The sequence below is a fragment of the Pipistrellus kuhlii genome, unplaced genomic scaffold, assembly GCF_014108245.1.
Source record: "Pipistrellus kuhlii isolate mPipKuh1 unplaced genomic scaffold, mPipKuh1.p scaffold_m20_p_113, whole genome shotgun sequence".
Lineage (NCBI taxonomy): Eukaryota > Metazoa > Chordata > Mammalia > Chiroptera > Vespertilionidae > Pipistrellus > Pipistrellus kuhlii.
The window spans coordinates 248,860-262,038 of NW_023425420.1; the positions used below are offsets into that span (position 1 = coordinate 248,860).

The 13,179-nt window shown below is 52.4% G+C and overlaps 1 protein-coding gene across 16 annotated transcripts in view; it reads right to left on the reverse strand.

Moving 5' to 3' along the window:
• The window catches only part of SUN1 (Sad1 and UNC84 domain containing 1), a 36,357-nt gene extending 23,178 nt beyond the window's left edge, over positions 1–13,179 (reverse strand). For 15 of the 16 annotated variants that reach the window (XM_045579758.1, XM_036432601.2, XM_045579754.1 and 12 more), the window contains exons 1-2: positions 13,043–13,171; positions 718–814 (exon numbers count right to left, since the gene is read on the reverse strand). In XM_045579758.1, the coding sequence (XP_045435714.1) occupies positions 718–794 (77 nt within the window). In that variant the 5' untranslated portion in view covers positions 795–814; positions 13,043–13,171. Of the gene's footprint in view, positions 1–717; positions 815–13,042 lie in introns of all 16 variants that reach the window. The other variant, XM_045579755.1, reaches the window with a different exon arrangement.

Genomic DNA, 13,179 nt, shown 5'->3' on the forward strand with positions numbered 1-13,179 from the left:
GGACAAGCAAAGGACAAGTCAGTACCTTCTTTTTCTTTTTCTTTTTTAAATATATTTTATTGATTTTTTACAGAGAGGAAGGGAGAGAGCTAGAGAGCTAGAAATGTCGACGAGAGAGAAACATCAACCAGTTGCCTCTTGCACCCCCCCCACCGGGGATGTGCCCGCAACCAACGTACATGCCCTTGACCGGAATCGAACCCGGGACCCTTCAATCCGCAGACCAACGCTCTATCCACTAAGCCAAACCGGTTTCGGCAAGTCAGCACCTTCTAAGTGCAGACTGGGGTCAGAGCAGCGCAAGAGCAGAGCACTGACTTGGGGAGGGGGCTCCGGCCCTGGCTGCCCCGCCCCACCCTCTGGGGTTCCTCCTCTCTCAGAGGCAGTCCTCCCAGGAGAGTTGCTGGATAAGAGACCAGACGTTAATGTAATAATGTAAGTCACACGGCCCTGATATAACCACTGAGATTCAGTCCCGGGAACAGCCCTCTGGGTGGAGTTAAGCAGCATTTCATGTGCAATGACTCATCATTGAGTCATCAGCAACACATCGTTTTTAAAACACCCTCACAATGTCCGCGTCAGTTAGGTAATTTCATAAAAAAATAGTGTAGCCAAGTTTATAGATACTTTCTCTTTCTAAACATAACGTTTCAGCCCCGCAGAGGCCCCGTTAATTCAATAGCAGTTAAGGAGTGACAAGACACACATGCTCACCTGAGTGCATATGTGTAGCCAGTGTTCTCGGGCACACACTGAGGCGGCGTGTATATGTGGAGCCGAGAAAAGTCCATGTTCACGGTCTCAACTCATACTGCAGAAGGTGGAAAAAGCAAGTCAGGTTAGGTGAGAGCACACAGAGGGCCTGCCGCCACGTCTACTGACCAATGAAGCACGCTAGCGGGCAATTCTGTTTCTTATTTCTAAGACAAAGGAGAGGTTTCTCATAATTACAGAGAGTGCAGGAGCACTGTGCTATGTTCAGTCCCTAAAGACGGATCCCTCATGCACCCAGGGAGACCCACATCGACTGACTTGTAATTATGGAAACTGGGGCACTTTCCAAAGACCCAGGACCCATTTCACAGCTATTTTTAAATTCCCCGAGGGGTCATGTGTCCTCAGGCTTCTGAAATAACTGTTCGTTGCTGTTAATTAAGTAGACTCTATTGCACAGTCAAGAAGCACCCCTGTGCGCCCCTAGACAGCAAAGTTCCAGAGCCAGAAGCTGCGGGACAACAAAGCAGCTTTAGGCATAGTTTGTACTTTATTTTCCCCCAAAAGAAAACATTATTTTCAAATTAAAAAGTGTTGAGTTGAACACATTGTTTTTCAGGTTGTCACCTAGATTTCTTTGGAATGATTCAACCTTTCCTCTGTCTATTCCCCAGATCCCCCCCACCACACACACACACAGTTGCTCCAACTTTTTTTTTAATGCTCATAGTAGTAATGTGAATCACAATCTGTTGCTGAATAAACTAAAGGAAGATAAAAGTAAAAATAAAAACCATCCTGGACAAAAAAGATATTTATATATAAATGACTGATTTCTACAGAAATAGAACAATCCAAAAATTTGTATGAAACCACCAAAAACCCCAAATAGCCAGAGCAGTCTTGAGAAAGAACAAAGCTGGAGGCATTATGCCCCCTGATTTCCAACTATATAAAAAAGCTACAGTAATCAAAACAGTATGGCACCGGCATAAAAACAGACGCACAGAGGAATGGAATAGAGCTCGCACACAGGACCGATTACGTCACAGGAGAGAACGCGCAGTGGGGAGAGGGCGGTCTCTCCAGGAAACCTGCTGGGAAGACTGGGCCGTCTTGTGCCAAACAGGGACGCGGGACTGCTGTCTGACACTGAACATGAAGACCTGAAGGCACGACCTGAAACCGTGAGAGAAAACCTACTGGTGCAATAAGCTGCTGGCACAGACTGGGTATAACTCCAAAAGCAAAGGCAAGCAGGTGGGACCACATCAAATGAAAAAGCTTCTATCAACAAAATGAAAAGGTAACCAACCAAATGGGAGAAACCATCTAACAAGTCACATAACTGATAAGGGGTAAGTATCCAAAATACATAAAGAACTCATACAATTCAGCAGCAAAACAAACAATCCAAATGAAAAGTGGGCAGAGGACCCAAGGAGACATGTTCCCCAAGGAGCAGGGGTGGCGACCAGCACGGGGCCAGGTGCGCACAGTCCTCGGGGCAGGAGCCGGCAGCGCAGGGAGATGCCACTCACACCTGCAGGCAGGCTGTGGTCGACGAGCCCGGAGGAGAGGAAACTCACCTGCACTGCTCGTGGGATGTAACTGCAGCCACCGTGAAAGCGACAGGGAAACGCCTCAAATAATCACAACTAGAGCTGCCACGGCACTAACAATTCTGGGTTTTTATCCAAAGGAAACGAAACCACTCACTCAAAGAGACTGCGTACCCACGTTCACTGCAGCAGCATTTACAACAGCCAAGACCTGGACGCAGCCAAGTGCCCATCAGCAATGAGCGAGCGAGCAGCAGAGGGGCGTGTACACAGTGGAGTGAGATCGACAGCACCACCGGCTCCTCGGAACTCTGCTAAGTGACCTCAGACAGAAAGACATACCAAACGATCTTTCTTACAGAAAATTGATTTTTTGAAATGTTAAATAAATAAACAAAAATATTACAGAACAGAATGGTGGTTGCCAGAGATGGGAAGTGGGAAAATGGGTGAACTGTCTGGAGTTTTTATTAGTTTAAATAAATTGAATTTTAAAAGTAAAATGACTGACTTGTATAAGCTAAGACAAATGTACTTCAATTCACACCAGTTTCTGTGAAACAATCTAAATATTCTTTAGAAAATAAAGTACCTATAGAAATAAAGGCCAGTGTTTATACATAAAAATTTTACTATTCCTACTAATTTCAACAAATACTACAAAACTCCTGCATTTTAACTAACATTCCAACATTGCTTGGTTCCTTCTGGGACCTAGCCCACCAGCCCAACAGAACACACATTCAATACGCATGAGTCTCTCTTCCCTGGCCCTAGTAATACAGCTGAACCCTCCCTGACACCTGTGAGACATGACTTCACCCAGGGAGCTGCTCGGTACCTTTCAGAGGCCTCGCTCCCTGTCTACTCGACCCCACCCTTCCGTGTGGCTCAGAACAGGTCCCAGGAGGCTCGGTCACCAGGAGCCAGCGGATGGGCTCCTCCCACTCAGCTCCTGGTGGCACCGAGCCACACCCAGCAGCAGGGCGCTGACAGAGGATGTTTACTTGCGACTCCCTAGGCAACCAGGGCCTGCTGCACAGGACTGATGCCCCATTGCCCTCCATCCTTGGGATAGTTGACTCCTTTTATCTTAGTCCCTTTTAGTTATTCACTAACAAAACCCAAACTTCTAACTTCATTCCCAAAGTGATCTTTCACGAAGACATTTTAAAATATTTTACAGACTGCATTGTGACCATCACTGACCCAGGCTAACCAATTCCGACCCGTTCCCTACAGCTGACAGCACCAAGTGGCTGACAGTTCCCAGGACTGGCTCACAGAATCCCTGGCACCGGCCAGTGATGGCGTTTAGTTTACAGACCAGGACTTGATGCGGAGGCACCAGGCACCAGCTCCAAGGGAAGAAACCCTGCCACCGGGCTCACATCCCAGCCCTGGCCTAGGGCACAGCAGGTCTGGCCGCGGCTCAGTCACTGGGCCTGGTGAGGACACAGGAACATGAACCTCCAGCCTTTATTTTAAAAGTTACATGAATACATTCTCCCATTGTCATCCACCTGGAGAAGCAGACTGGGTCCCTTCTGATTCATAACAAACCATGTTTTCAGCAGCTATCAGAGGTTCAGAACATGCTACAATCACGTGTTTCCATGAGACACAGACTAAGCTGAGCCTCACCCGTCCCCAGGTCGGCGTAGGCCTCAGCTTAAAAAGAATGTAGCTCCTTATCTCTGGAACGAAGTGCCTGGCCACGATGGGACTGCAGCAGTGAGGAAGAGGCTACAATCGCACAGCTGACAACGGGAGACACAGCCGAGTAACAGACACAGGGGCACATTTTGGTAAAACAGCTACACGTGTGATAAAGTCCCACAAGGAAGTCGCTGGAGGAACAGCAGCAGAGGCGTGGGGGCCCGACAGCAGGCTCAGGCCCGAACGACGGAGAGCCCACTGATGCCCACGGCCAGCCTCAGCAGCACCATGGCACAGGGTGCTGATCAGAGGGCCTTGCTTCTTCTCCCTGCTCAGGCCGGTTTGCTCCATAAGAGCACGAGTCCCCTGTTACGTTCTCAGGGACTAGCATTTGCATAAGGCAGGCCGTGGCTGGCGCAGAGCTGCTGGGCCCTGGGTCTGCACAGCCCAGGACCAAGGGAAACACATGGAACCCTTTGACCTCAGCTCTAACTCTGTGGAATGAAGTCACTTAGCCTATGCTTTAAGTTTTTAGGAAGGTCGTTTTCTTCTGAGTTAGCAATCCCTGAGTCGGAAGGCACTCACTCACCCCTGGCGGAAACAAAACACAGAGTCCGCTGAGCAGGCGGCCGGCTCGGACAGCTCACTGCAGCCAGCAGGTCGGAGCCAGTGCCAGCCTCTCCGGAGCCTATCTGAGCTGCAAGCATTTCTACTGAAAGCTAAACACGGAGCTGAGTTTTCAGAATGCAGCTTCCAGTCTCCTTTACATCACTGCTAATTAAAGCCCACATGTGACATGAGAGCCTTCCTATTTGTATCCGGGCCGAAGGCCCTGAGACCCGACAGCCTCTGAAGAGTATGGAGACAGCAAGGGGAAATGGCCTGCACACGTTTAATGGCATCAGAAAATCCTGGAAAGAACTGGAAGTTAACATTTTGCAAATGATGTGACAAAGGGGGGCCCTGCCCAGGCTTCTCTGTCCTCATTTTCCCACCTCTTCTGGGCCACTCCCTTCGTTCCTCTAACGCCTGGTCCCTGGCCTGACCTTGTCACAGGCAGGTCCCAGGGAGTGGCCTGGCTGCAGGAGGGAGGCTGGGAAAGGGGCTGGGGCTGTGCGGGGCTCTGGGCCCCCAGGACTCTCCAGGCTGCCCAGCCCAGCAGGCAGCACTCAGGGGACAAGTCTCTCCTGTGCTGGAAGCCAAGACCAACAGTCGTTAATATAAATGCAAGGAGTCCACAGAAGGCTGGGTTTGGGCTCCCCTCTGATATTCACAGGGTGAATGTTTGCATTTTATTGCATTATTACTGCTGACTCAATGGCCTAAAGCAGTTGTCGGCAAACTCATTAGTCAACAGAGCCAAATATCAACAGTACAAGACTAAAATTTCTTTTGAGAGCCAACTTTTTAAACTTAAACTTTTTCTAACACCACTTCTTCAAAATAGACTCACCCAGGTCGTATTTTGTGGGAGAGCCACACTCAAGGGGCCAAAGAGCCAAGTGTGGCTCAAGAGCCGGTTTGCCAAGAATGGGCCTAAAGCAAACTCCCCCAAACCTGATAATCTCACTGTTCACTATAAACATTACCATTGAGATGTCTGTTTGCATTCCTAAAAGGCAAGTGTGTATTCTAGTAAATAAAAGCAGCTTTTCCCTGGCGTCCCCCCATAATCAAATTAACATTTGTGTATTAATTTGTGTGTCAGCTCTTTCTCCAAACCTCTGAACCCGTGGCCTTTCACACTCCTGACCCGTACGGAGTACTTCTTAGGGTGGACAGCTTTCGATTTTAAGCTGCCAGACCTAACAGGCAGCGCACACCCCAAGAGATGTGCGCCAAGAGTGCCACCTGCAAGGGAGCAGGAAGCCCCATGCTTAGGTGCCAGGCCTCCTCCACCTGCTCTGCTAGGGAGGCCATGCAGGCCAGCAGCTCAAGCCAATGCACACGCCCTGTCTGGGCTGCAAACAGCTCAGGTTCTTCTTAAATTACCTCGGCTCCTCCCTCCACACCCTGCACCTGCTCCAGCAGCCCCGGACACTCACACCAGGTGGGAGAGGAACGGAGGCTCCCTGTTTGCACCAGAACAGCAGCACGGTCGGGCTCTGAAGCTCTGAGCGAGGCTGGCCCCACTCTTTCCTGTGCGCTCAGTCTGGAGGGAAGGGGCACGGGTGGCAGAGCCCCTCACCACTGCCAGCTCCCATGACGACTGGTGCATGACAGGCAGGCAGCAGTGGGGCTTGCTGGGAAGGCACTGCCAGGCAGAGCCCAGTGTCGGCGAGCTGGGTTAGTTGGGTGAAGCAGCTGCACCTAAAGGGAGCCCAGCTGAAACAGGAGAGCTACGTGCAGACCCCTCAGAAACTCCTCACCCTGTGGAAATGGCATGCCACCCCTGACTCCATCCGAGCTGTGCGCAGGGAGCAGCATCCAAGGCGACAGTGACAGGCAGGACCCTCCTCCCAGCTCAGCACAGCTCCAGAGGCCCATCTACCACGGTGCTCTGGGGAGCTGACCCACAGGGCTCCTCCCGCAAAACACAGGCCCCCAGGGCCCCTCTGAGCTGGGCTGTCCCCTCAGGACCTTCCAGGGAAGGGGGGGGGGTAGATAATACACAGACAGACACACACACACACACACACACACACACACACACTCCACCCTCACCGCTCCTTATCACCTGGGTTGGTTTCAAAGGGCAGCTGCGCCCATGCAGCCTTTCAGAGGTAAAGACGCACGTTCAAAACTAAAATCCCAAGGTGCCCCTTTAAAAATCAGTATGAAACCTTAACATAATTCTCTGCTCAGGATCTTAATTCTGTAAAACCAGATAATGTGAAGACTAATAAAGACATTCGTTATATCTGCCTATCGACTTAACAAACCGCAAACTCACTCAGACACGATTATTTCTGATTGTTTAAAACAGCCCATCAGAGATAAGTGACTATCCCCTGAAAATATGTGAAGGGCTTTCTAGGATGCTATGATGTTATCTGTACACCTGAGTATGTTTTAAACATCCAGGAAACTCTACACCAAGTTTAATGATAAAAGACAGAGAATGGGACTTCTCCTGTTTACTTACCCTTTCTGTACTGTTTGAATTTTTTTTAAGAATTGAGTATTGGTTGTATAAAAAGCAGTTAACCCACCATACATTATTTTCAAAAAGAAAAAAAATAGTGCTCAGTATGAAGCAGAGTGGGGCAGCCAGATTCGCTGGGTGTGGCGCAGCTGTGGCATTCATGAGCTGGAGGGGGCGCCCGAACCCCACCCCAGGGCTGCTCCTGGGAGTCCACACGGTACCCACCTAACCCTCCTGAGCGGCCGCGGCAATCAGTTAACACACTACCCTGCTGGGCACTGCCGTATGCAGGGTGAAATGCTGTTACAAACATAACGAGTAAACTTAAAAGTAAGTAAAACAATAGAATAAAAAATAGAAGTCAGCTATTTTCAGCAGCGACTCTGTACCGAAAGGCAGTTTCTCACCAAGATGTGATGTTTCTCTCCTTTTTTTGGAAATGAGGAACAGCAGGAAGAGGTGAAGGCTGGATTGCTTGTTCACGTAACAGGGCGCCGAGTTCCAGGAGGAGGATTCCTCCTGGAGACCTCCCCTCCGCCTCCCAGGACGTGCTCCAGACCTTCTCCTCAAGAGCGCCCGCTCCTCTGACAGCACGCTCCCCGTGTTTCACCAAAAGTCCAAAGGCAAAGGGTGTGTTCTGTGGGGCCTCTCAGATCACAGAGCAGGGACAGGTTTGCTACAGCCTGGGGCCCAGCACACAGGAACAGTCAGACAAGCCAGTGCACTGGCTGGGTTAGGAGGCTGCCCACCGGCTATTCCTCAGGGAAAGAGCGTGTCCACAGCAAGTACCCTAAGCAGCACTGCTGTGCACTGACACGTGGGGTGTCCCACACCCAACAGGTCCCGAATCTGTTGCTGAGTTGGCTAACTCTCATGTCCAGCTTGGAAAGGCCTTCCCTGGCCCAGAAACACAGGGGCAGTCAGTCCTGGACTCTTACTCTCCAGCCCAGTGTAAATCACCTACTCACCTGTGCTGCCTATGCAAACAGTGAAGCCGGCACCTGTTTACCTCCTGGAGAGCATTTCTGCCTGCTTCTGCCTCGGAATCACCCACCTGTCCAGTCACTGGCCTGCCTCCTCCCAGGGCATCACCCTCTTGCTTGGGCTCCCCTGGCGACCACCTCTCGCTGGCAGACCCTGAGCTCTTGAGGGCAAGAACTACACCTTCCTGTATACAGCACCCGGGGATTTAGCAGGCTCCCTGCTCTGCCCTTAAGCTGAAAAGACCCTGAGATCTCACCCCTCTGCCCCTGTCCGACCACACCCAGTGCTGAATGGACCAGGAGCAGCAGGGCTGGCCTCCTCGGTCCTCCCAGGGCAGCCACAGCACCTCTCTCCTCACCCATGACAACAGCGGTGTCAGCCGCACCACTGGGAAGGGTAACTAGGAGCAGCAGTCCCAGGACGGCCTGCGTACTATAAATGTACTTCCCCATCGTCCTCGCAGTGCCTGTCCTCCACAAGCCAGCAGCAGGCTAAAAGCGAGTGCTTCCAGGACTAAAAAGGCCTGCAGCCTAAGCAGCAAGTGAAGCAATCATTAAATTGATCTTTTTCATCGTCTTCGCCCAATAATGTTAACCAAGGATGCAACCAAGCAAATGGAATGACTAAGACCAAAGCAAGCAGCCAAGCACAGCGCTGTTTTCAGGCCCGACCCTGGGAGTGCCTCTGACCCCACTGCCAATCCCTGACCTGCACTCGATCACTCCCACGTGACTGACGTCCGGGACCCGGGGGCTGATTGGCACAGAGTTCTTGCCTGCTAACTAGAACTCAGTGATGACCACTCACTGAGTGCGTGTCCTCTGCGACTCAGTGCAAAGCCAAGCACCGGCTGCCCAGCTCGCTTCTGACAGCTCAAGCTGCAAGCCACGCAGTTACTTCTGAAGGAGAGCCACTCCCAGCATTGGATTCGAGTAAAGAGTACATATACTATTCTTTCTCAGAAAATCCTACGTTCGTTTCAGTCCAATGGGAGTGAACAGTTTCCCACCCAGACCCAGCAGGTCTAGTCTCGTCTCCTCTATCTGAATATCAAGTCCGATAAGCAGTCAAAATAGCAATGAGTTCCAAATTTAGGAAGCGAGGAGAAGAGGAAAATGAGAGTGTTTCCGATCAACTAAACAAGACTGCGGGCCCCACGGTGGCAGGGGGCACGGCTGCCACGGACACTCACAGCAGCGAGTCCAGTCGGGCTCACTTGTGCTTGGCCATCCCCCCTCGCTCCCATCTGCTCCAGGAACCAGGTGTGAACCCGCTGTGGGCTGTGTGCTCTGAGCACTCAGCCCAATCAGCAGCGGCTGACAACAGATGCTGGTCCCCTGGGCTCTCCCTCACCTGAGGCGCAGATAAGGGCAGGCATTTCCTGCGGGCAAATTCAAACCAGCTCTGTGCGCGGGATCTGGGGACCATTTGATCACCATAAATTCAGGATGAGGAACAATGGCAGACACCCTGTCAAATACCAGCATCCTCTGAAACTAGATCACAGAGGAATTTCCATTTAAAAATGGCTTACTGACACAGATGTTTGCTCCCCTCTCTTCCAGACACCCTTCTTGGAGAGGACTTTTTAAAAGGCATATGTATACCCCAAAGAACAAAACCAAGGGAGAAAAGACAACGGTAAAAAACCTGGAAGCTATCAAACAATGGGGGAATGAAAACTGACTTAGGCCAGAAAAAGATGAATCAAAGGCTTACAATGAGGAACACTGAGAAATAACCCACTTTTCATCACGGACCCCCTTCCCCACCAAAGACAAGACCGTGGCACCCACATACATTTGCAAGTGAGGGTGCAGGACAGAACCAAATACTGCGGAAAATCTGGTTAAGAAGCAGTTAGGCAAAATCACGTGATCCTCTCGACTGGCAAGAATGCACTTGTGGAAACCTGACAAGAGGCATTTACTAAACCCACAGCTGACCTCACACTCCGCGGGAAGACCAAAAGGCTTTCCCCTGAGACCATCAGGAACAAGACAAGGAGGCCTGCTGTCACCACTGCTTCTCAGCCCTCCTGGGATTCTAGCCAGAGCAATTAGGCAAGGAGAGAACATAAGAGGCGACCAGAGGAAGAAGCAAGCTCCCTTGGCTCATCGATGCCATCATCTCATACATAGGAAATCCTAAGGTACTCACAAAAAACTATTACAACTAATAAACTGTAAAAATTACAGGCTATAAGGTCAACAACACAAAAATTAGTTGCACTTCCATAAACAAACTGAAAATAAAATTAAGAAAACAAGTCCTAGCCAAAACTGGTTTGGCTCAGTGGATAGAGCGTCAGCCTGCAGGCTGAAAGGTCCCAGGTTCGATTCTGGTCAAGGGCATGTACATTGGTTGCGGGCAAATCTCCAGTAGGAGGTGTGCAGGAGGCAGCTGGTCGATGATTCTCTCTCATCGATGTTTCTAACTATCTATCCCTCTCCCTTCCTCTCTGTGAAAAATCAATAAAATATATTTTAAAAAAAAAGAAGAGAAAAACGATTTAAAAAAAAGAAAACAATTCCTCTTATAACAGCATCAGAAACAAATAACAAACTTAGGAATAAATTTAACCAAGGAAGTGCAAGACTGGTGCCCTGAACACTAAAACACTGTGTAAGCCCTAGCCAATTTGGCTCAGTGGACAGAGCGTCAGCCTGTGGATTGAAGGGTCCCGGGTTCGATTCCAGTTAAGGGAACATGCCTGGGTTTCGGGCTTGATACCCAGTGATGTTTCTCTCTCTCCCTCTCCATTCCTCTCTGAAATAAATATATATATATATATATATATATATTAAAAAACAACACAACACTGTGAAAGGAAGAAGACATCAAGCAGTGGGAAGACAGCCCCTGCATGGTCGTCAGCCTGGTGATGCTTCCCGGTGCTATATGGAGCCAGTGCAACTACCAAAATTCCCATGGCATTTCCTGCAGATAAGGCAAAGCTAATTCTTAAGTTCTTATGGAACTGATGGATCCACATACTACAAACAACCTTGAAAAAGAGTTGGAAGGCTCACACTCCGAACTTACTAAAACCAATGTTATTGGCATGAGGACAGACATATAAACCAACAGACTGAGATCCAGAAATAAACCCATACATTTATGGCCAACTGATTTCCTACAAGCAGGCCAAGACCACTCAAAATAGCCTCTTCAACAGTGAAGCTGGGACAACTGGATGTCCCCACGCAGAAGGATGGAGTCGGAGCGTGCCTCACTCCACAGAGTTCACTCAAAACGGGTCCACGACCTAATCGCAAGAGCTAAACTACTGAAAAGCTCAAATAAAAACCCAGGGCAAATTTGTATGAGCTTTGATTTCACCATGGCTACTATTATCACACCAAAAGCAGGAGCAATAAGAGAAAACACAGATAGATTGGACATCCTCAAAATCAAAGCGTTAGTGCGTCCAAGAACACTATTGAGAGTGAGGAGGCAACCAAAGAACGGAAGACAGCGTGTGGAAAAGGGTCCGGCGTCCTGAGCCCGCACAGAACACTTCGACTCCCCAAAAAGACGGCGGCCCTTTAAAACGGGCACAATCTGCACGGACAGCTCAGCAGCCACACACAGGAAGCACAGAGGCACTCACCATGAGTCAACAGGGAAACACAACCACACCCACAGGAGATCCCTCACAACCCGCCCTGGGACACCATGACTGAGAACAACATTAAACAGCCCGCTGGTGTGGCTCAGTGGTTGGGCCTGGACCATGGACCCACGAGCTAGGTGGTCACCTTTCCATTTCCGGTCAGGGCAGTAGGGGAGGGTGTGCAGGAGGCAGCCGGTCAATGGTTCTCTCTCATCATTGACATTTCTCTCTCTCCCTCTCCCTTTCTCTCTCTGAAGCCAATAAAAATATGTTTTAAAACAAAAACAGAATCAAAGTGTATTTTTAAAAAACCCATACAGCAACAAACACGTGCTGCTGAGGATGTGAGGACACTGGGAGCCCTGCACGGTTGGTGGGGTGCCAGGCCGGCAGCCGCTGTGGAGAACAGGGCGGGGTTCCCCTGAAGTCAGTTGCCCCGGACCCTCAGTGCAGCCCCACTCCCAGGAAGGCACCAGGGACTGCACACAGGTGCCCACACGGGGATGCACATGGGCCACAGTGGAGCTGGTCTCCGGAAAGGTGGAAACAATCTGACTGCCCACTAACCAAGACCAGCCAGCTGCGGGTGGTCACACAGCAGTGCCACTCGGCCACAGAGAAACGGGGTGCGGGTGCAGGGACCCAGCCGTGGATGGAGGGTGTGGGGTGCAGGGTCCCGGCTGTGGAGCGGGGGTGCAGGTGCAGGGATCCGGCTGTGGACCGGGGGGGGGGGGGGGGGGGGTGCAGGGACCGGCTGTGGACAGGGGGGGCGGGGTGCAGGTGCAGGGACCCGGCTGTGGACGGGGCGAGGGGTGTGGGTGCGGGAGCGGAGCGGAGCGGGAGCAGGAGCGGCCGCCGTTTGGGGAGGGCACAGCCCGGCACCCGCTTCCACGGCCCGGGCGGCGGGCGGGTCAGGCCCGCACACGCGTCGCAGGGCCGGGACCGATGCCCGAGGGAACGCGCCGCTGAGGGTTCAAGGTTCGGGGGAACCACCAAGGCGGCGGGCGAGGGGACAGGCCGACCTCAGGCTGACCTCCGGCGGGCGGCGGCCTGAGGGCGAGGCAGCGGGGAGCGCCCGCCGTCCGCCCGTCCGGCCGCCCGCCCGGCCGCCCGCGGGAATCGGCCCGGCGCCCCGGGGCGCGGCGCGGAGGGAGGGAGGGTGTGAGGGCGGGGGCCGGCGGACGGACCGGAGGACCAGGGACCGGCCGGAGGGGGCGGGCCGGAGGCGGGGCCGGGCCGAGGGCCGCAGGCCGCGAACGAACGCCTCCGGCGCTGCGGCGGGGGCGGCGGCCGTTGGCGCAGGCGGGCCCGCCGTCTGGGCGTCTCCGCAGCCCCCGCCGCCGTGAGGGGCGCCCACCCCGCCCCGCCCCGCCCGCCGCCCCCCGAGCCCGCCCGGCCCCCGCCCCGCCCGGGCCTCACCTGCCTCGCGCCGCCGCCACCGCCGCCGCCTGAGGCCTAGTCTCCGCCACCCCGGCCTGGCCGGGAGCAGACCGTTCCGGCGCCAGCCAATCACGCGCCGCGTCCGGGACTGGAGGCGGGATCAATAAGGACGTTCG